This window comes from Salvelinus alpinus, chromosome 16 (genome assembly GCF_045679555.1).
Source record: "Salvelinus alpinus chromosome 16, SLU_Salpinus.1, whole genome shotgun sequence".
NCBI classification, from domain to species: domain Eukaryota; kingdom Metazoa; phylum Chordata; class Actinopteri; order Salmoniformes; family Salmonidae; genus Salvelinus; species Salvelinus alpinus.
The window spans coordinates 42,147,161-42,170,961 of NC_092101.1; the positions used below are offsets into that span (position 1 = coordinate 42,147,161).

Sequence of the window (23,801 nt, forward strand, 5' to 3'; positions counted from 1 at the left end):
CTTAGAACTGTCCTTGTTTTATAAAGAAAAGCAATTTTTTTGTCCATTAAAATAACATGAAATTGATCAGAAATACAGTGTAGACATTGTTAATGTTGTAAATGACTATTGTAGCAGGAAACGGCAGATTTTTTATGGAATATCTACATAGGCGTACAGAGGCCCATTATCAGCAACCATCACTCCTGTGTTCCAATGGCACGTTGTGTTAGCTAATCCAAGTTTATCATTTTAAAAGGCTAATTGATCATTAGAAAACCCTTTTGCAATTATGTTAGCACACCTGAAAACTGTTGTTCTGATTAAAGAAGCAATAAAACTAGTCTTCTTTAGACTAGTTGAGTATCTGGTGCATCAGCATTTGTGGGTTCGATTACAGGCTCAAAATGGGCAGAAACAAAGAACTTTCTTCTGAAACTCGTCAGTCTATTCTTGTTCTGAGAAATGAAGGCTATTCCATGCGAGAAATTGCCAGTCTCAATGTCAACAGTGAAGAGGCGACTCCGGGATGCTAGTCTTCTAGGCAGAGTTGCAAAGAAAAAAACATATCTTAGACTGGCCAATAAAAATGAAATATTAATATTGACAAAAGAACACAGACACTGGACAGAGGTAGTCTGCCTAGAAGGCCAGCATCCTGGAGTCGCCTCTTCACTGTTGATGTTGAGACTGGTGTTTTGCGGGTACTATTTAATGAAGCTGCCAGTTGAGGACTTGTGAGGTGTCTGTTTCTCAAACTAGACACTCAAATGTACTTGTCCTCTTGCTCAGTTGTGCACCGGGGCCTCCCACTTCTCATTCTATTCTGGTTAGAGACAGTTCGCGCTGTTCTGTGAAGGGAGTAGTACACAGCGTTGTACGAGATCTTCAGTTTATTGGCATTTTCTCGCATGGAATAGCCTTCATTTCTCAGAACAAGAATAGACTGACGAGTTTCAGAAGAAAGAGCTTTGTTTCTGGCCATTTTGAGCCTGTAATCGAACATACGTTGACACAGCAAAGCTAAGCTGAGTTGAGTTTTGCACACTAATGAGTGTAAATGTGTTTCATCCTAATCACAGAAAGATAATTACATCCCAGACTCTTATAGGGTTTATGCACAGTAATGTAGTGTACATCCTGTCCCTGGCTGCATCTATATAGGGGGGACTGTGAATACTAAAACTGTAAGGCAACAAGCTGATGCAGGCAACGAGCCAAAACGCATTAGTTGCTGGTTTTAATAATAAATGGTATTGTGGCTGAATATCCTCATCCTCCTCTCTTCAGTTGGTCCTTGGTTGAAGAGCGAAGTAGCAACAGTGTAATACTAAAACTGAAAGAAATGCAATTACTGACAGCTCTGGTGCTGTAGACACAGTAGGCACTTTTCCTGAAATGTTAATTAATGTGCACTATCCCTATCAACCCTGTCATATACTATCCCTATCAACCCTATCATAGACTATCCCTATCAACCCTGTCATATACTATCCCTATCAACCCTATCATAGACTATCCCTATCAACCCTGTCATATACTATCCCTATCAACCCTGTCATATACTATCACTATCAACCCTGTCATATACTATCCCTGTCAGCCATTTCATAGACTATCCCTATCAACCCTGTTATATACTATCTCTATCAACCCTGTAATATACTATCCCTATCAACCCTGTTATATACTATCCCTATCAACCCTATCATATAATATCCCTATCAACCCTGTCATATACTATCCCTATCAACCCTATCATATACTATCCCTATCAACCCTATCATAGACTATCCCTATCAACCCTGTCATAGACTATCCCTATCAACCCTGTCATAGACTATCCCAATCAACCCTGTCATATACTATCCCTATCAACCCTATCATATACCATCCCTATCAACCCTGTCATATACTATCCCTATCAACCCTATCATATACTATCCCTATCAACCCTAGCATAGACTATCCCAATCAACCCTGTCATATACTATCCCAATCAACCATATCATAGACTATCCCTATCAACCCTATCATATACTATCCCTATCAACCCTATCATAGACTATCCCTATCAACCCTATCATATACTATCCCTATCAACCCTATCATAGACTATCCCTATCAACCCTGTCATAGACTATCCCTATCAACCCTGTCATATACTATCCCTATCAACCCTGTCATATACTATCCCTATCAACCCTATCATAGACTATCCCTATCAACCCTATCATAGACTATCCCTATCAACCCTATCATATACTATCCCTATCAACCCTATCATATACTATCCCTATCAACCCTATCATAGACTATCCCTATCAACCCTGTCATATACTATCCCTATCAACCCTGTCATATACTATCCCTATCAACCCTATCATAGACTATCCCTATCAACCCTGTCATATACTATCCCTATCAACCCTATCATATACTATCCCTATCAACCCTATCATAGACTATCCCTATCAACCCTGTCATATACTATCCCTATCAACCCTATCATAGACTATCCCAATCAACCCTGTCATATACTATCCCTATCAACCCTATCATAGACTATCCCTATCAACCCTGTCATATACTATCCCTATCAACCCTATCATATACTATCCCTATCAACCCTATCATAGACTATCCCTATCAACCCTGTCATATACTATCCCTATCAACCCTATCATATACTATCCCAATCAACCCTGTCATATACTATCCCTATCAACCCTGTCATATACTATCCCTATCAACCCTATCATAGACTATCCCTATCAACCCTGTCATATACTATCCCTATCAACCCTGTCATATACTATCCCAATCAACCCTGTCATATACTATCCCTATCAACCCTGTCATATACTATCCCTATCAACCCTATCATATACTATCCCAATCAACCCTATCATAGACTATCCCTATCAACCCTGTCATATACTATTCCTATCAACCCTGTCATATACTATCCCAATCAACCCTGTCATATACTATTCCTATCAACCCTGTCATATACTATCCCAATCAACCCTGTCATATACTATCCCTATCAACCCTGTCATATACTATCCCTATCAACCCTATCATATACTATCCCTATCAACCCTATCATAGACTATCCCTATCAACCCTGTCATATACTATCCCAATCAACCCTGTCATATACTATCACTATCAACCCTGTCATATACTATCCCTATCAACCCTATCATATACTATCCCTATCAGCCATTTCATAGACTATCCCAATCAACCCTATCATAGACTATCCCAATCAACCCTATCATAGACTATCCCTATCAACCCTATCATAGACTATCCCTATCAACCCTATCATATACTGGTCATAAATACATACACAGGTTGTAGTGTATTATCAACTAATGGGATACTGGGATGTACTTCATGTTTTGCTTTCCCTTCTATGGTCGGAGAGTACTGTACAGCAAATCCCTGAATGCATGGGAATCAGTGTGAATAGTAACAAACCCTCTCTTCATATTTCAGCCAATGGCTACCCTAAGGCCGGAGGAGAGAGTGGAGGTGGGGGTCATAAGAAGCAGCTGCCCTACTCCGTAGAGACCCCCTACGGCTTCCACCTGGACCTCGACTTCCTCAAATATGTGGACGACATCGAGAAAGGCAACACCATCAAGCGGGTGCACATCCAGCGCAAGGCCAGGGGACCTCCTAAGTTCAGCACCCTGCCCAGGAACTTCAGCCTGCCTGGGCATGGGGCACGATCGGCCCCCAAGGACACCTGGTCTTCCACCTCTACTATGGGACCCAAGCCCCGGGGCAGAGTCACAGAGGTCCAGCAGTTCTTGGATTTTAGAGCCAGTGATGGAGGCAGTGGTATGGCGGGGGGGCAGAGCCAGAGCAGCAGGGCGCAGGGGAGTGTCTTATCCCCGGCCAGGCCCAGGGAGGAGGCAGGGGCTGGGGTGTCAGCCGAGAAGCCCCTGGGGAGGCCCAACCTCCTCCGGACGTCCAGCATGCCCATTACCATCCCTCACAGGAAGGCCTCCGAGTCCGGGGACGAGAGAACCGAGAACGGCTCATCTGAGAACGTATTCCGCGCTGTGCCCCAGGATCGGTCGGGGCTGCACCAGCAGATCACCGCGGCCCTGAAGAGGGTCAGAGAGCTGGAGGATATGGTGAGGACCATCCCAGAGCTCAAGTCCCAGATCTGCTCACTGAGGGAGGAGAGAGAGCATCTGATCCTCAGGCTGCAGGCCCAAACCAAGCCCCAGGCTCCACCCCCCCCACAACGTGCCTCGCCCTCTCCGGCTCCGAGCATTGATCCTCAGCCGCCGGGGTCTGGGGCAGTAGTTGATACCGGGAGAGCAGAGAGCACTGCGTCAGAGACAGAAACACAACAGGAATCCTTAAAAAGTACTGCACAAGAAGCAGAAGCAGATAGGCTTTTAGCAGCACAGGCATCAGAGGGACCAGACCGACAAAGAGAGGCATTAGTGAATCCATTAGAGAAAACAGCAGAGCTATCAGAGGACGTTACAGTACAGAAAGCACCAGAACCTTCAGAGAGAGGAGTGATTGTGCAAGTCATAGAGGGAGTCAGTGGTGAGGGGGATCTCCTCAGCATCGAACAGCTCCAGGCTAAGCTAGTAACACTAGAGGCTAAGTTAAGTCAGGCTAGTGAAGAGCTGGAGGAAACCAACAGTCTCCTCAGACAACAGGTAGAAGACAACAGGATGAAGGAGGAGAGGATACTTCAGTTAAGCGAGGGAGGGAGAGAAGGAAAGGAGGAGGTGTGTGGGGAGAGACATACAAGTAGGAGGACCAGTGTGGACCAGCAGACAGAGACAGAGAGAGTGGTCATTATAAACCAAGGGACAGAGTCAGAGAGGGCTGATATGGTGGAGCAGGGGACTGATACAGAGAGGATAGTAATATGTTTAATCAGAGAGAGAGCTAACAGTGTGGACCAGGGGACAGAGACGGAGAGAGTGGAAGCGGTGGACCAGGTGGACCAGGTGGACCAGGTGGACCAGGTGGCCGAGACAGAGATGATTATTGATTGTCCAGTCAGACCAAGGGGTAACAGTGTGGATCAGGGGACAGAGACAGAGAGAGTGAACACTGTAAACCAGGTGACAGAGACAGAGAGAGTGGACACTGTAAACCAGGTGACAGAGACAGAGAAAGTGGACACTGTAAACCGGGTGACAGAGACGCCGCCTGGAGACAGATTAGACCAAGGGACAGAGACACAGACAGTAGTCAGTGTGGACCAGATGACAGACACAGCACCTGTACGTCCAGTGAGACCAGCAAGACACAGGGCTAACAGTGTGGACCAGGGTAAAGAGACACAAATACAAGCAGGAGTCAGTGTAGACCATGGGAAAGAGACAGTGGATACTGTGAACCAGCTGACAGAGACACAGACAGCACCTGTACGTCCAGTGAGACCAGCAAGACACAGGGCTAACAGCGTGGACCAGGGGACAGAGACAGAGAGAGTGGGTACAGTGGACCAGGTGACAGAGACAGAGACAGCGCAGAGTGCAGACCAGCAAACAGAGACAGAGAGAGACAGAGGTGAGACTAGCAATACCCCACATAGATCTATAGAGATAGAAAGTGCAGCTATAGTAAGTGCAGCCATAGAAAGTGCGGTCACAGAAATTTCTGGAGCAGAAATTGAGGTAGCAGAAAGTGCTGTCAAAAATGGGGATATCACTGAGAGTGCAGTAACTGAAGAAGGTTTTGTGATTATAGAATGTGTGGACACAGAAAGTATGGTCACAGAGAATGTGGTCACAGAAAATGTTGACACAGATAGTATGGTAACAAAGAGACAAGAAGTGGTAGTAGAGAATGCAGTTGAACAAATTACAGTGACTGAAAGTGTGCTTAAACAGAGTACAACCACAGAGGGTACGGTCATTGAGAGTGTGGTCACACAAGATAATGCAGTCACAGAAGAGAGTGTGGTCACAGAAGATAATGCAGTCACAGAAGAGAGTGTGGTCACAGAAGATAATGCAGTAACAGAAGAGAGTGTGGTCACAGAAGATAATGCAGTCACAGAAGAGAGTGTGGTCACAGAAGATAATGCAGTAACAGAAGAGAGTGTGGTCACAGAAGACAGTGTGGTCACAGAAGATAATGCAGTAACAGAAGAGAGTGTGGTCACAGAAGACAATGTGGTCACAGAAGATAATGCAGTAACAGAAGAGAGTGTGGTCACAGAAGAGAGTGTGGTCACAGAAGAGAATGTGGTCACAGAAGACAGTGTGGTCACAGAAGAGAGTGTGGTCACAGAAGTCTCTTTCCCCTGTCTCTGTCCCTTGGTCCACACTGTTAGTGTGGTGAAAGAAACTCCCTTGGTAACAGAGAGCCCAGTAGCAGCACCCACCCCCTCTTCCAGCCAGACCCAGCCTCAACCGGGTCAGAAGGAGTCTGTGCAGCCCCAGGCCCAGCCTCAGACCCAGGACCCTCGTCGGGGCTCCAACCCAGCATTAGGCCAGGTAGTAACACGCCTCACAGGGCTGATTAACGAGCAGTGGGCCCAGCTGGGTAGCAGCCAAGAGAAGCCGGACAAGCAGGAGACCTCCAGCCCCAGCACCCAGAAGCTTGCAGCCGGGCAGGGGAAGCCCGCTGCGGGGAAGCCTTCAACGGGCAAATCAGCAGGGAAGTCAGGGCCGTCTAAGATGAGCTCCATCCAGAGCCAGCTGGTCAGCTCCCTCAGTGCCCTGTCTGCATTCTACTCCCCTGGACAGAAGGCTGCTGCCAGCAAACAACAAGGTAGGATAGGTGTCAGGAGTACTATATGTCTTAGTAGCTACTGTAGAAGACGTGCCAGGAGGTTTCGAAGTAGACGTATAAACTACAAAGTCCTAATATTCTTGTGATATCCTGATATTCTAGCAATATGCTTTGGTTGACTAGATGTGTTCTACTTCCCAGTCACATATAATTGCACGCTATTTCAATAATTAATATCAAGCTGATTCTATTCTGTTCGTAATATTCTCATCACATGTTGATAGTCACTAAAACTTGCTCAGGCGTTATTTACCATGAGATCACTCCTCTGTCCCAGGTCCAATAGCTTTATCTCCATGATACTGAGCTGTCTCCTGTCTTGGCACAGAGAGCTCATAGTCTGTCTCTGTTCATTGACTCTGATAGGCCAGGGGCCTCCACATGTCTGAGATGGCTATTGATTGCGATGGCTAGAGGTGGAACACATGTAGTGGGGCACGGCCAAATGAAACTGTTGGACGTCCTACAAGAACCGATGAAATATGCAGTTCGTTTCTTCCCCCTCGCTTTTTCTTCTTGTTGTGTTTTGGCCCAGAAGATAGAGTTGAAGATAGAGTCCCCTACCACACATAACTCATATGAATCTCAGTAGGGAGAATACACAATAGTGTGCCCTTTGATGGTGAATCTCTGCTCTGTGTATTCCACCATTGTTCTGAAGAGCGTCACTGACATTTGAGAAAATGTCTGACTTGAACTACTGTACATTGCTTACAAAACGCTGGCCCAAAGAATATTGGAAACAGAATCCTATTACTACCACATGCAGAGGCAGAGCCACAACTATCTAACCAACACAACATCCCCTCCCTCAGCCCATCTGTACTGAGTCTACTAAACATTAGGAACACCTTTCTAACATGGAGTTGCAGCCTCAATTAGTAAGGTCATGGACTCTACAAAGTGTCAAAAGCGTTCCACAGGGATGCTGGCCCATGTTGACTCTAATACTTCCCACAGTTGTGTCAAGTTGGCTAGATGTCTTTTGTGTGGTGGACCATTCTTGATGCACACGGGAAACTGTTGAGGTTGAAAAACCCAGCAGCGTTGCAGTTCTTGACACAAACCGGTACACCTGGCACCTACTACCATACCTTTTAACAACTGACATCAATAAGGGATCATAGCTTTCACCTGGATTTACCTGGTCAGTCTATGTCACGGAAAGAGAAAGTGTTCTCCTTTTGTACGCTCGGTGTATCTCAATGTCCCTTTAATACAGTATAGAGAACACATTTAATGGACCGGGAATCCCATGTAAATAACAGTGTCTTTAACTGGCTGACTAGGATGTAAACTAGGTTTATTAATTAATTACACTGTCTTCTTCTCTGTCTGTGCTGTGTAACTTTCTCATAGTCATCTCATTAAGTCTTGTGGAAGTACAGACTAAGGCCCTGGGGAGCCTTAGCTAGCTTTGTGCTATACGCCAGGGTGTATGTGCGTGTGTGCGTGCGTGCGTGTGTGTACGTGCATGCGTGTGTGATTGGGTGTGCATGATTGCGTGTTTGTGAGTGAGTGTGTGTGTGTGTGTGTGTGTGTGTGTGTGTGTGTGTGTGTGTGTGTGTGTGTGTGTGTGTGTGTGTGTGTGTGTGTGTGTGTGTGTGTGTGTGTGTGTGTGTGTGTGTGTGTGTGTGTGTGTGTGTGTGTGTGTGTGTGTGTGTACTGTTTGTGCCAGCTAGCTTGCAGCGAGAGAGGGTTGAGGGTTTCCACACAATTTAATGAGCTCAGTTGTGTTGTAATTGTATCCAGAGGCTCAGCATTGTCTTCCAGGCCCCCCCATGTTCTACTTCAAACACACATAATCATCAACCTGAACACATGCCGCGCACACACATACACGCATACACACACACACACATAGTTTGTTCGCCCACATTGCTCTCAGCTAGAGTGACTGTGAGGAAATTAGAGGAGTCAAAAACCAACGTGTGGTAAACATTTTGATTGCTGCTGCCATTTTAAAGAGCCGGTCTGTTACTGTACGAACATGTACTGCCAAAATAATGGAAACATTTCAATAAATGAGGGATACAAAGTATATTGAAAACAGGTGCTTCCACACAGTTGTGGTTCCTGAGTTAATTAAGCAATCCCATTATGCTTAGGGTCATGTATAAAAATGCTGGGCAGGCCATTATTTTGGCTACCATGGCTATGCCCCCATAGGATGATGATGCCCCCATCCACATGGCAAAGGTGGTCACTGTAAAATATGAATAACATTCCACCCATGAGGCCAAAGAGGGCGCTTTTGGTAATTGACTGCAGGAAAGCTCTATGTGATTTATTTTAGTGGTAACATAGGCAAAACATATGTTTTGTTTGCTGTGGGAGGACAGGTTGGATATGAAAATCTTTCAAATTCTTCGCAAATGACTAAAGCAGTGGCTGTGTTACTGAAAGAGGAGCTTCTTGTCAACCGGCTGGTTCAGACAGGTGTTACTGAAAGAGGAGCTTCTTGTCAACCGGCTGGTTCAGACAGGTGTTACTGAAAGAGGAGCTTCTTGTCAACCGGCTGGTTCAGACAGGTGTTACTGAAAGAGGAGCTTCTTGTCAACCGGCTGGTTCAGACAGGTGTTACTGAAAGAGGAGCTTCTTATCAACCGGCTGGTTCAGACAGGTGTTACTGAAAGAGGAGCTTCTTGTCAACCGGCTGGTTCAGACAGGTGTTACTGAAAGAGGAGCTTCTTGTCAACCGGCTGGTTCAGACAGGTGTTACTGAAAGAGGAGCTTCTTGTCAACCGGCTGGTTCAGACAGGTGTTACTGAAAGAGGAGCTTCTTGTCAACCGGCTGGTTCAGACAGGTGTTACTGAAAGAGGAGCTTCTTGTCAACCGGCTGGTTCAGACAGGTGTTACTGAAAGAGGAGCTTCAGGTCAACCGGCTGGTTAAGACAGGTGTTACTGAAAGAGGAGCTTCTTGTCAACCGGCTGGTTCAGACAGGTGTTACTGAAAGAGGAGCTTCTTGTCAACCGGCTGGTTCAGACAGGTGTTACTGAAAGAGGAGCTTCTTGTCAACCGGCTGGTTCAGACAGGTGTTACTGAAAGAGGAGCTTCTTGTCAACCGGCTGGTTCAGACAGGTGTTACTGAAAGAGGAGCTTCTTGTCAACCGGCTGGTTCAGACAGGTGTTACTGAAAGAGGAGCTTCTTGTCAACCGGCTGGTTCAGACAGGTGTTACTGAAAGAGGAGCTTCTTGTCAACCGGCTGGTTCAGACAGGTGTTACTGAAAGAGGAGCTTCAGGTCAACCGGCTGGTTCAGACAGGTGTTACTGAAAGAGGAGCTTCAGGTCAACTGGCTGGTTGAGACAGGTGTTACTCTAAATTATGTTTTTTTGCAAATCACGCCGCTTTTCTCCTCGGCTGCGAGGGTTACTTTATCCAATGTGCGCTCCTTCCCGATGGCGACCTGATATGAGAGCTCGCACGTTACATTCGCCAGCCCAATGAGAGAGTTATTAGTTGGATGTAGAAGGCAGGTTTTCATGTTTTTAGTTTAAAAACTTTAGACATTTGGTATCAGGTGAGGTATGAGGGAAAGCCTAGATGGTTTATGTGACAACAGTCTGAGGTGTTTTGGTTGTGTGGAGAATGGACATAAGCGGCAGGCATGCACGCACAGGGAGCGGGCGAGCAGGGCACTGATGGATCCTCGTCTGGCTCCAGATCTGAGACCTGGCCGGGGGATCGGGGCAGCACCGGCCTCCACCCCTGGTCCAGACTCAACCCCATACAAACTGTTGATGAGGTCAATGTTGATGTGGCCCAGGTTGCCGTGATGAGGAGCTCAGGGCCGGGCCTGATAGTGGTTACTGAGGGCAGTGACAACATTGACTCCGAGGCTGATATGCCTGTCTCACAGACAATGGAGAATGATGTGCCCAGTGTAATTACAGACACGCATGGTGATATGCCCAGTGTAATTACAGACACGCAGGGGGATGGTGGAGAGGGTGTTGGGGGGAGCCGGGGGGCTCCGGATTCCGTGGAGCTGCCCAATGAGGATGGAGGAAGAGATTGATTCGCTGTCAGATATTCCCATCAGTGTAGATGTAGCATCGCAGGGTGAGTCCCAGTTAGGTTCACTGGAACTGTACAACAGATGACATACTAAATAGGAACTGGGTGGAAGCTCATCCACAGTCGGTGGTGGTCTTAACCAACATGTTGAAACAGCATGGACTAGTAGATGTGGGGAGGGACAGAAATCAGCGAGGGAGGAGCTATACATTGGTGAAGGTAGTGGAGGGGAGGATTAGAGCAGCAAGACTAGATAGGATATATGTCAGTAAGGGGAGCTTACTATTGTTTTTTAACTGTTTCACTAATTCATTCTAATTAACTTATTCATTATGACACACCCCTCACTATTGTCATTGGTTGTACTAATTGCACTGTTTGTCTACATAACCTGGTTCAAGTATTCATGACATTACCCTGAAGAAGGCACAGTGATGCCGAAACGTTGAAGTGTGCGACTCTCTTTATTTTGATAGTTTATAGTTTATTCGCCGGAACATAGCTCTATGGAACAACTGGAGGCCGGTGCCGTGGCAGCAGCAACTCTTTCCCCTCAGGAAGTTGGACCGTGTTTTGTAATCCAAGCAGAGCACTGGTACCTCTTGCCGTGCGGAAGCAGAGAAAACAGTCTATGTCTTGGGGGGCTGGAGTCTTTTAAGGATTTTCCAGGCCTTCCTTTCACACTGCCTGATATAGTGGTTCTGGATGGCAGGGAGTTCAACCCCAGTGATGTACTGGGCTGTCCGCACCACCCTCTGTAGCGCCATGTGATCATAAGTATTCAGACCCTTTACTCAGTACTTTGTTGAAGCACCTTTGGCAGCGATTACAGCCTAGAGTCTTCTTGACTATGACGCTACAAGTTTGGTATACCTGTATTTGGGGAGTTTTTCCCATTCTTCTCTGCAGATCCTCTCAAGCTCTGTCAGGTTGGATAGGGAGCGTCGCTGCACAGTTATTATCAGACTCTCCAGAGATGTTTTATCAGGTTCAAGTCTGGGCTTTGGCTGGGCCACACATGGACATTCAGAGACTTATCACGAAGCCACACCTGTGTTGTCTTGGCTGTGTGCTTAGGGTCGTTGTCCTGTTGGAAGGGGAACCTTCGTCCCAGTCTGAGGTTCTGAGCGCTCTGGAGCAGGTTTTCATCAAGGATCTCTCTGTACTTTTCTCCGTTCATCTTACCCTTGATCCAGACTAGTCTCCCAGACCCTGCCGCTGAAAAACATCCCCACAGCATGATGCTGCCACCAACATGCTTCACCGTAGGGATGGTGCCAGGTTTCCACCAGACGTGATGCTTGGCTTTCAGGCCAACGAGTTCAATCTTGGTTTCATCAGACCAGCAAATCTTTTTTCTCATGGTCTGAGCGTCTTCAGGTGCCTCCTGGCAAACTCTAAGCGGGCTGTCATGTGCCTTTTACTCTGGCCACTCTACCATAAAGGCCTGATTGGTGGAGTGCTGCAGAGATGTTTGTCCTTCTGGAAAGTTTTCCCATCTTCACAGAGGAACACTGGAGCTCTGTCAGAGTGACCATCAGGTTCTTGGTCACCTCCCCTGATTGCTCAGTTTGGCCGGGCGGCCAGCTCTAGGAAGAGTCTTGGTGGTTCCAAACTTCTTCCATTTAAGAATGATGGAGGCGACTGTGTTCTTGGGGAACTTCAATGCTGAATACATTTTTTTGTACCCTTCCCCAGATCTATACCTCGACAAAATCCTGTCTTGGAGCTCTACGGACAATTCCTTCGACCTCATGGCCTGGTTTTTGCTCTGACATGCACTATAAACTGTGGGACCTTATATAGACAGGTGTGTGCCTTTCCAAATCATGTCCAATCAGTTGAATTTACCACAGGTGGACTCCAATCAAGTTGTAGAAACATCTCAAGGATGATCAACGGAAACACGATGCACCTGAGCCCAATTTCAAGTCTCATAACTAACAAAGGGTCTGAATACTTATGTAAATGAGGTATTTCTGTTTTAATTTTTTTATACATTTGTTAAAATTTGTGTGTAGATTGAGGAGGAAAATGTTCTATTTTCTCCATTTTAGAATAAGACTGTAATGTAACAAAATGTGGAAAAAGTCAAGGGGTCAGAATACCCTTCTGAATGCACCGTACATATTTTCCTTTATCACGCCAGTATGCCTGCATATTGTACATATGGTATTGGAACTGACCCTGTATATAGGTTTTTACTTTCTCGTGTTCTTCTTATTTTTATTTCTCATGTTTTTATTCTACCTTATAAAAATGTTGTGCTATGATGGTATTGATTCCTCCAATGTTTGCTTTGGAGCTTACAAGAAGGGCATTTCACTGTGCTTGAGAGTGTTTGGCCTGGGGAACGGATTTAGATCATGGGTCATGTTATGGTCCTGTGGTTTTTTTTTTATGGTAAAATGGGGGGGGGGGGCTGAACCGACCAGTCCGTTAGAAGAGGGATTTGGCAGGGGTGTCCACTCTCGGATCATCTCTACTGTTTACCCATAGAACTTGTGTAGGCTGAGCGAGAGGCTGCAGGGGTTGTTAGTTCTAGGGGCAGTAGGTGAAGAGTCGGTTTTATTGTCAGCTTACTGTATGCTGATGATGTAACAGTGTTTGTTAAAGGGGAGGGAGATGTAGAAGAGGTTAGCAGGGCTTTAGTGTTGTTTGAGTGGGTGGTATCAGCTAAGGTGAACTGGAAGAAGAATCTGATTATGGGGAGATGGGTCAGAGCAGGATCTGCTAGTCTTCCTGGGGGACTACAGTGGGACAGAGTAGGATCTGCTAGTCTTCCTGGAGGGTTACAGTGGAACAGAGTAAGATCTGCTAGTCCTCCTGGGGGGTTACAGTGGAACAGAGCAGGATCTGCTAGTCTTCCTGGGGGGTTACAGTGGAACAGAGCAGGATCTGCTAGTCTTCCTGGGGGACTACAGTGGAACAGAGTAAGATCTGCTAGTCCTCCTGGGGGGTTACAGTGGAACAGAGCAGGATCTGCTAGTCTTCCTGGGGGGTTACAGTGGAACAGAGCAGGATCTGCTAGTCTTCCTGGGGGACTACAGTGGAACAGAGTAAGATCTGCTAGTCTTCCTGGGGGACTACAGTGGAACAGAGCAGGATCTGCTAGTCTTCCTGGTGGGTTACAGTGGAACAGAGTAAGATCTGCTAGTCTTCCTGGGGGACTACAGTGGAACAGAGCAGGATCTGCTAGTCTTCCTGGGGGACTACAGTGGAACAGAGCAGGATCTGTTAGTCTTCCTGGGGGACTACAGTGGAACAGAACAGGATCTGCTAGTCTTCCTGGGGGACTACAGTGGAACAGAACAGGATCTGCTAGTCTTCCTGGGGGACTACAGTGGAACAGAACAGGATCTGCTAGTCTTCCTGGGGGACTACAGTGGAACAGAGCAGGATCTGTTAGTCTTCCTGGAGGGTTACAGTGGAACAGAGCAGGATATGTTAGTCTTCCTGGGGGGTTACAGTGGAACAGAGTAAGATCTGCTAGTCTTCCTGGGGTTACAGTGGAACAGAGCAGGATCTGCTAGTCTTCCTGGGGGGTTACAGTGGAACAGAGTAAGATCTGCTAGTCTTCCTGGGGGGTTACAGTGGAACAGAGCAGGATCTGCTAGTCTTCCTGGGGGGTTACAGTGGAACAGAGTAAGATCTGCTAGTCTTCCTGGGGGACTACGGTGGAACAGAGCAGGATCTGCTAGTCTTCCTGGGGGGTTACAGTGGAACAGAGTAAGATCTGCTAGTCTTCCTGGGGGACTACAGTGGAACAGAGCAGGATCTGCTAGTCTTCCTGGGGGGTTACAGTGGAACAGAGTAAGATCTGCTAGTCTTCCTGGGGGGTTACAGTGGAACAGAACAGGATCTGCTAGTCTTCCTGGTGGGTTACAGTGGAACAGAGCAGGATCTGCTAGTCTTCCTGGGGGACTACAGTGGAACAGAGCAGGATCTGCTAGTCTTCCTGGTGGGTTACAGTGGAACAGAGTAAGATCTGCTAGTGTTCCTGGTGGGTTACAGTGGAACAGAGCAGGATCTGCTAGTCTTCCTGGGGGGTTACAGTGGAACAGAGCAGGATCTGCTAGTCTTCCTGGGGGACTACAGTGGAACAGAGTAGGATCTGCTAGTCGTTCTGGTGGGTTACAGTGGAACAGAGCAGGATCTGCTAGTCTTCCTGGTGGGTTACAGTGGAACAGAGCAGGATCTGCTAGTCTTCCTAGGGGACTACAGTGGAACAGAGCAGGATCTGTTAGTCTTCCTGGAGGGTTACAGTGGAACAGAGCAGGATATGTTAGTCTTCCTGGAGGGTTACAGTGGAACAAAGCAGGATCTGCTAGTCTTCCTAGGGGACTACAGTGGAACAGAGCAGGATCTGTTAGTCTTCCTGGAGGTTTACAGTGATAGAGAGCAGGATCTGCTAGTCTTCCTGGGGGGTTACAGTGGAACAGAGCAGGATCTGTTAGTCTTCCTGGAGGGTTACAGTGGAACAGAGCAGGATCTGCTAGTCTTCCTGTAGGGTTACAGTGGAACAGAGCAGGATCTGTTAGTCTTCCTGGAGGGTTACAGTGGAACAGAGCAGGATCTGTTAGTCTTCCTGGAGGGTTACAGTGGAACAGAGCAGGATCTGTTAGTCTTCCTGGAGGGTTACAGTGGAACAGAGCAGGATCTGCTAGTCTTCCTGGGGGGTTACAGTGGAACAGAGCAGGATCTGCTAGTCTTCCTGGGGGGTTACAGTGGAACAGAGCAGGATCTGTTAGTCTTCCTGGGGGGTTACAGTGGAACAGAGCAGGATCTGCTAGTCTTCCTGGGGGACTACAGTGGAACAGAGTAAGATCTGCTAGTCTTCCTGGGGGACTACAGTGGAACAGAGCAGGATCTGCTAGTCTTCCTGGTGGGTTACAGTGGAACAGAGTAAGATCTGCTAGTCTTCCTGGGGGACTACAGTGGAACAGAGCAGGATCTGCTAGTCTTCCTGGGGGACTACAGTGGAACAGAGCAGGATCTGTTAGTCTTCCTGGGGGACTACAGTGGAACAGAACAGGATCTGCTAGTCTTCCTGGGGGACTACAGTGGAACAGAACAGGATCTGCTAGTCTTCCTGGGGGACTACAGTGGAACAGAACAGGATCTGCTAGTCTTCCTGGGGGACTACAGTGGAACAGAGCAGGATCTGTTAGTCTTCCTGGAGGGTTACAGTGGAACAGAGCAGGATATGTTAGTCTTCCTGGGGGGTTACAGTGGAACAGAGTAAGATCTGCTAGTCTTCCTGGGGTTACAGTGGAACAGAGCAGGATCTGCTAGTCTTCCTGGGGGGTTACAGTGGAACAGAGTAAGATCTGCTAGTCTTCCTGGGGGGTTACAGTGGAACAGAGCAGGATCTGCTAGTCTTCCTGGGGGGTTACAGTGGAACAGAGTAAGATCTGCTAGTCTTCCTGGGGGACTACGGTGGAACAGAGCAGGATCTGCTAGTCTTCCTGGGGGGTTACAGTGGAACAGAGTAAGATCTGCTAGTCTTCCTGGGGGACTACAGTGGAACAGAGCAGGATCTGCTAGTCTTCCTGGGGGGTTACAGTGGAACAGAGTAAGATCTGCTAGTCTTCCTGGGGGGTTACAGTGGAACAGAACAGGATCTGCTAGTCTTCCTGGTGGGTTACAGTGGAACAGAGCAGGATCTGCTAGTCTTCCTGGGGGACTACAGTGGAACAGAGCAGGATCTGCTAGTCTTCCTGGTGGGTTACAGTGGAACAGAGTAAGATCTGCTAGTCTTCCTGGTGGGTTACAGTGGAACAGAGCAGGATCTGCTAGTCTTCCTGGGGGGTTACAGTGGAACAGAGCAGGATCTGCTAGTCTTCCTGGGGGACTACAGTGGAACAGAGTAGGATCTGCTAGTCGTTCTGGTGGGTTACAGTGGAACAGAGCAGGATCTGCTAGTCTTCCTGGTGGGTTACAGTGGAACAGAGCAGGATCTGCTAGTCTTCCTAGGGGACTACAGTGGAACAGAGCAGGATCTGTTAGTCTTCCTGGAGGGTTACAGTGGAACAGAGCAGGATATGTTAGTCTTCCTGGAGGGTTACAGTGGAACAAAGCAGGATCTGCTAGTCTTCCTAGGGGACTACAGTGGAACAGAGCAGGATCTGTTAGTCTTCCTGGAGGTTTACAGTGATAGAGAGCAGGATCTGCTAGTCTTCCTGGGGGGTTACAGTGGAACAGAGCAGGATCTGTTAGTCTTCCTGGAGGGTTACAGTGGAACAGAGCAGGATCTGCTAGTCTTCCTGTAGGGTTACAGTGGAACAGAGCAGGATCTGTTAGTCTTCCTGGAGGGTTACAGTGGAACAGAGCAGGATCTGTTAGTCTTCCTGGAGGGTTACAGTGGAACAGAGCAGGATCTGTTAGTCTTCCTGGAGGGTTACAGTGGAACAGAGCAGGATCTGCTAGTCTTCCTGGGGGGTTACAGTGGAACAGAGCAGGATCTGCTAGTCTTCCTGGGGGGTTACAGTGGAACAGAGCAGGATCTGTTAGTCTTCCTGGGGGGTTACAGTGGAACAGAGCAGGATCTGCTAGTCTTCCTGGGGGACTACAGTGGAACAGAGTAAGATCTGCTAGTCTTCCTGGGGGACTACAATGGAACAGAGCAGGATCTGCTAGTCTTCCTGGTGGGTTACAGTGGAACAGAGTAAGATCTGCTAGTCTTCCTGGGGGACTACAGTGGAACAGAGCAGGATCTGCTAGTCTTCCTGGGGGACTACAGTGGAACAGAGCAGGATCTGTTAGTCTTCCTGGGGGACTACAGTGGAACAGAACAGGATCTGCTAGTCTTCCTGGGGGACTACAGTGGAACAGAACAGGATCTGCTAGTCTTCCTGGGGGACTACAGTGGAACAGAACAGGATCTGCTAGTCTTCCTGGGGGACTACAGTGGAACAGAGCAGGATCTGTTAGTCTTCCTGGAGGGTTACAGTGGAACAGAGCAGGATATGTTAGTCTTCCTGGGGGGTTACAGTGGAACAGAGTAAGATCTGCTAGTCTTCCTGGGGTTACAGTGGAACAGAGCAGGATCTGCTAGTCTTCCTGGGGGGTTACAGTGGAACAGAGTAAGATCTGCTAGTCTTCCTGGGGGGTTACAGTGGAACAGAGCAGGATCTGCTAGTCTTCCTGGGGGGTTACAGTGGAACAGAGTAAGATCTGCTAGTCTTCCTGGGGGACTACGGTGGAACAGAGCAGGATCTGCTAGTCTTCCTGGGGGGTTACAGTGGAACAGAGTAAGATCTGCTAGTCTTCCTGGGGGACTACAGTGGAACAGAGCAGGATCTGCTAGTCTTCCTGGGGGGTTACAGTGGAACAGAGTAAGATCTGCTAGTCTTCCTGGGGGGTTACAGTGGAACAGAACAGGATCTGCTAGTCTTCCTGGTGGGTTACAGTGGAACAGAGCAGGATCTGCTAGTCTTCCTGGGGGACTACAGTGGAACAGAGCAGGATCTGCTAGTCTTCCTGGTGGGTTACAGTGGAACAGAGTAAGATCTGCTAGTCTTCCTGGTGGGTTACAGTGGAACAGAGCAGGATCTGCTAGTCTTCCTGGGGGGTTACAGTGGAACAGAGCAGGATCTGCTAGTCTTCCTGGGGGACTACAGTGGAACAGAGTAGGATCTGCTAGTCGTTCTGGTGGGTTACAGTGGAACAGAGCAGGATCTGCTAGTCTTCCTGGTGGGTTACAGTGGAACAGAGCAGGATCTGCTAGTCTTCCTAGGGGACTACAGTGGAACAGAGCAGGATCTGTTAGTCTTCCTGGAGGGTTACAGTGGAACAGAGCAGGATATGTTAGTCTTCCTGGAGGGTTACAGTGGAACAAAGCAGGATCTGCTAGTCTTCCTAGGGGACTACAGTGGAACAGAGCAGGATCTGTTAGTCTTCCTGGAGGTTTACAGTGATAGAGAGCAGGATCTGCTAGTCTTCCTGGGGGGTTACAGTGGAACAGAGCAGGATCTGTTAGTCTTCCTGGAGGGTTACAGTGGAACAGAGCAGGATCTGCTAGTCTTCCTGTAGGGTTACAGTGGAACAGAGCAGGATCTGTTAGTCTTCCTGGAGGGTTACAGTGGAACAGAGCAGGATCTGTTAGTCTTCCTGGAGGGTTACAGTGGAACAGAGCAGGATCTGTTAGTCTTCCTGGAGGGTTACAGTGGAACAGAGCAGGATCTGCTAGTCTTCCTGGGGGGTTACAGTGGAACAGAGCAGGATCTGCTAGTCTTCCTGGGGGGTTACAGTGGAACAGAGCAGGATCTGTTAGTCTTCCTGGGGGGTTACAGTGGAACAGAGCAGGATCTGCTAGTCTTCCTGTAGGGTTACAGTGGAACAGAGCAGGATCTGCTAGTCTTCCTGGTGGGTTACAGTGGAACAGAGCAGGATCTGCTAGTCTTCCTGGGGGGTTACAGTGGAACAGAGCAGGATCTGCTAGTCTTCCTGGTGGGTTACAGTGGAACAGAGCAGGATCTGCTAGTCTTCCTGGTGGGTTACAGTGGAACAGAGCAGGATCTGCTAGTCTTCCTGGGGGGTTACAGTGGAACAGAGCAGGATCTGCTAGTCTTCCTGGGGGACTACAGTGGAACAGAGCAGGATCTGCTAGTCTTCCTGGGGGACTACAGTGGAACAGAGCAGGATCTGCTAGTCTTCCTGGTGGGTTACAGTGGAACAGAGCAGGATCTGCTAGTCTTCCTAGGGGACTACAGTGGAACAGAGCAGGATCTGTTAGTCTTCCTGGAGGGTTACAGTGGAACAGAGCAGGATATGTTAGTCTTCCTGGAGGGTTACAGTGGAACAAAGCAGGATCTGCTAGTCTTCCTAGGGGACTACAGTGGAACAGAGCAGGATCTGCTAGTCTTCCTGGAGGGTTACAGTGATACAGAGCAGGATCTGCTAGTCTTCCTGGGGGGTTACAGTGGAACAGAGCAGGATCTGTTAGTCTTCCTGGAGGGTTACAGTGGAACAGAGCAGGATCTGCTAGTCTTCCTGTAGGGTTACAGTGGAACAGAGCAGGATCTGTTAGTCTTCCTGGAGGGTTACAGTGGAACAGAGCAGGATCTGTTAGTCTTCCTGGAGGGTTACAGTGGAACAGAGCAGGATCTGTTAGTCTTCCTGGGGGGTTACAGTGGAACAGAGCAGGATCTGTTAGTCTTCCTGGGGGGTTACAGTGGAACAGAGCAGGATCTGTTAGTCTTCCTGGAGGGTTACAGTGGAACAGAGCAGGATCTGTTAGTCTTCCTGGGGGGTTACAGTGGAACAGAGCAGGATCTGTTAGTCTTCCTGGGGGACTACAGTGGAACAGAGCAGGATCTGCTAGTCTTCCTGGGGGGTTACAGTGGAACAGAGCAGGATCTGCTAGTCTTCCTGGTGGGTTACAGTGGAACAGAGCAGGATCTGCTAGTCTTCCTGGGGGACTACAGTGGAACAGAGCAGGGATGAAGTTCTTAGGGCTGTTCTTGGGGATCAGAGTTTCAGGACATAAACTGATAGGGGCTGGTGGACAAGGTTGGGGCTAAGTTGTCTAAATGGCGGTGGTTGTTGCCACTGATGTCTTTCATGGGAAGGGTCTTGGTCTTTAACAACTTGGCTGCTTCAATGCTCTGGCACAGGCTGAAGGTGTTGGACTCCCCACAGAGTCTCGTCAAGCAACTGTAGAGGTTACTGGTGGATGTATTTGTTCTGGCTGGCCAACACTGGACACGAGGGGAGGATTATTCACAGGGCGCTACGAACAGATAGATGTCGCACCTTGATCTATCAGCGGGGAGGGGGTGTCTGTTCTGTGGGGGGGGGGGGGGGGGGGGGAGACAGTGCAGCATCTGTTTTCTTCTTGTTACAGGCTGGTAGGGCTGTTTTCTGTCCTGGGTGGTGTACAGGCGTGGAGTTGGGGCTGACTATGGACCTATACATTGGAAGGCCTAGGTATAACGTAGCCAACAGGCGAAGAGACTGCCTAGTAAATTACCTGTTGGGGCAGGCAAAAATGGAAATGTGGAAGACCAGAAAACATGAGATGCAGGGAGCGTGGTGTACAGACCCCAGAGCTGTGCTGTTGGGGCAGGTGCGGGCTCGGCTGACACTGGAGGGAGTGGGGTGTACGGACCCCAGAGCTGTGCTGCTGGGGCAGGTGCGGGCTCGGCTGACACTGGAGGGAGTGGGGTGTACGGACCCCAGAGCTGTGCTGCTGGGGCAGGTGCGGGCTCGGCTGACACTGGAGGGAGTGGGGTGTACGGACCCCAGAGCTGTGCTCCTGGGGCAGGTGCGGGCTCGGCTGACACTGGAGGGAGTGGGGTGTACGGACCCCAGAGCTGTGCTGTTGGGGCAGGAGCGGGCTCGGCTGACACTGGAGGGAGTGGGGTGTACGGACCCCAGAGCTGTGCTGTTGGGGCAGGTGCGGGCTCGGCTAACACTGGAGGGAGTGGGGTGTACGGACCCCAGAGCTGTGCTGTTGGGGCAGGTGCGGGCTCGGCTGACACTGGAGGGAGTGGGGTGTACGGACCCCAGAGCTGTGCTGTTGGGGCAGGTGCGGGCTCGGCTGACACTGGAGGGAGTGGGGTGTACGGACCCCAGAGCTGTGCTGCTGGGGCAGGTGCGGGCTCGGCTGACACTGGAGCATGTACTGTATATGGGGTGCTGGTGAACCGTCTTGGGGATTTTGTTGGGTGTCAGGGGGGTTCTATGTACAGTGGACGAGGAGGGGGACTCGTTTCTGGATTTCTAGGTCTGTTGAAGTGAAGTTGGGTTTGTGCTTTTGGAGATGTAACTGTTGGGCCAGTAAAGGTATTTTTTTTAAATAAATCAATCTCTTCCTCCCCCCCCTCAGGTCTGAAATCCATCATGAAGAAGAACGGTGCTGCTGACAAGCAGGGGAACAGAGGAGGAGCCAAGAAGAACCTCAAGTTTGTGGGAGTCAACGGAGGGTAACAATGCTTCTCTTAACTCCTCTATATTTGGATCTGTCTGTGTGTCCTCATACAGTGCTGTTTGTTTGTGCATATACAGTATATATACAGTCTGTGTCACGGCTGTTGAAGGAGGAAGACCAAGGTGCAGCGTGGTGAGCGTACATTTTCCTTTATTGAATAAAAATGACGCCGAACAAAACAATAAACACTACAAAAACAAACCGTGAAGCTAAAGGCTATGTGCCCTAAACAAAGTCAACTTCCCACCAAGACAGGTGGAAAAAAGGGCTACCTAAGTATGGTTCTCAATCAGAGACAACGATAGACAGGGCTACCTAAGTATGGTTCTCAATCAGAGACGACGATAGACAGGGCTACCTAAGTATGGTTCTCAATCAGAGACAAGGATAGACAGCTGCCTCTGATTGAGAACCACACCCGGGCCAACCACAAAGAAATACACAACATAGAACATAGAATACCCACCCCAACTCACGTCCTGACCAAACCAAAATAGAGACATAAAAAGGATCTCTAAGGTCAGGGCGTGACAGTATGTCAGCAGCAAACTGTGTATGTTGATTATTTACTTGATTTAATCAGACCTATATTTAACATAATGCATGATACATATTTTATGTTTAGCATAATGCATATGGCTTGTACAATACAGTGCTATACTATAGTATCTAATCAGACATTTACTCAGTACATTGTTTTCATTGAGGAAATGTACGAATCTGCTGTTAATGATATTGCAGAGGATTTCCCCAAGGTTTCTGTTGATGCATATCCCATTGGGGAAGATGCCCCAATATTGATGCCAGAGCTGAGGATGATGTTAAAGAGTTTAAGTATAGCCATTTGGAATCTGTATATTTTATAATTTCATTTAGGATACCATCAACACCACATGCCTTTTTGGGTTGGAGGGTTTGTATTTTATCCTGTAATTCATTCAATGTAATTGGAGAATCAAGTGGGTTCTGGTGTGTCTTTAATAGCTGATTCTAAGATTTGTAATTGATCAGGTATATGTTTTTGCTGTTTGTTCTTTGTTCTTTATTATAGAGCCAAAAAGATTGGAGAAGTGGTTTATCCATAAATCTCTGTTTTGGATAGATAACTCTTCGTGTTGTTGTTTGCCATTTGAGTCTGAGGAGCACAATCTCTGGCTTTAGTGTGTCCTCAGTGGATGTGTGGGGGTTGTCAGGAGGGCTATCGGGGGAGCTGACAGGGGGACTGTTAGGAGGGGGTAGGGTCTGTTGGGTTGGTGGGTTCTGTGTTGTCTGTCCCATTGTGGTGTTGTGGTCCGGGTCTGAGGTGGGCTGTTCTGCTGGCTTCTCTGGGGGAGTGTCCTGCTCTCTGTCACACCTCAGCTTTCTCACCTCCTCCTTCACTGCTGTTAGCTGTGATGTGTTCCTCTCCCTCCTCCTTCACTGCTGTTAGCTGTGATGTGTTCCTCTCCCTCCTCCTTCACTGCTGTTAGCTGTGATGTGTTCCTCTCCCTCCCCCTTCACTGCTGTTAGCTGTGATGTGTTCCTCTCCCTCCTCCTTAACTGCTGTTAGCTGTGATGTGTTCCTCTCCCTCCCCCTTCACTGCTGTTAGCTGTGATGTGTTCCTCTCCCTCCTCCTTCACTGCTGTTAGCTGTGATGTGTGCCTCTCCCTCCTCCTTCACTGCTGTTAGCTGTGATGTGTTCCTCTCCCTCCTCCTTCACTGCTGTTAGCTGTGATGTGTTCCTCTCCCTCCTCCTTCACTGCTGTTAGCTGTGATGTGTTCCTCTCCCTCCTCCTTCACTGCTGTTAGCTGTGATGTGTGCCTCTCCCTCCTCCTTCACTGCTGTTAGCTGTGATGTGTTCCTCTCCCTCCTCCTTCACTGCTGTTAGCTGTGATGTGTTCCTCTCCCTCCTCCTTCACTGCTGTTAGCTGTGATGTGTTCCTCTCTCTCCTCCTTCACTGCTGTTAGCTGTGATGTGTACCTCTCCCTCCTCCTTCACTGCTGTTAGCTGTGATGTGTTCCTCTCCCTCCTCCTTCACTGCTGTTAGCTGCAACATGTTCCTCTCCCTCCTCCTTCACTGCTGTTAGCTGTGAT

The 23,801-nt window shown here is 48.4% G+C and overlaps 1 protein-coding gene across 3 annotated transcripts in view; it reads left to right on the forward strand.

Annotated features, from left to right (window-relative positions):
* kank4 (KN motif and ankyrin repeat domains 4) overlaps nucleotides 1–23,801 on the forward strand; it is a 117,620-nt gene that overhangs the window by 76,473 nt on the left and 17,346 nt on the right. For all 3 annotated transcript variants that reach the window (XM_071346281.1, XM_071346282.1, XM_071346283.1), the window contains 2 exons: nucleotides 3,487–6,750; nucleotides 21,624–21,720. In XM_071346281.1, the coding sequence (XP_071202382.1) occupies nucleotides 3,487–6,750; nucleotides 21,624–21,720 (3,361 nt within the window). The remainder of the gene's footprint in view (nucleotides 1–3,486; nucleotides 6,751–21,623; nucleotides 21,721–23,801) is intronic.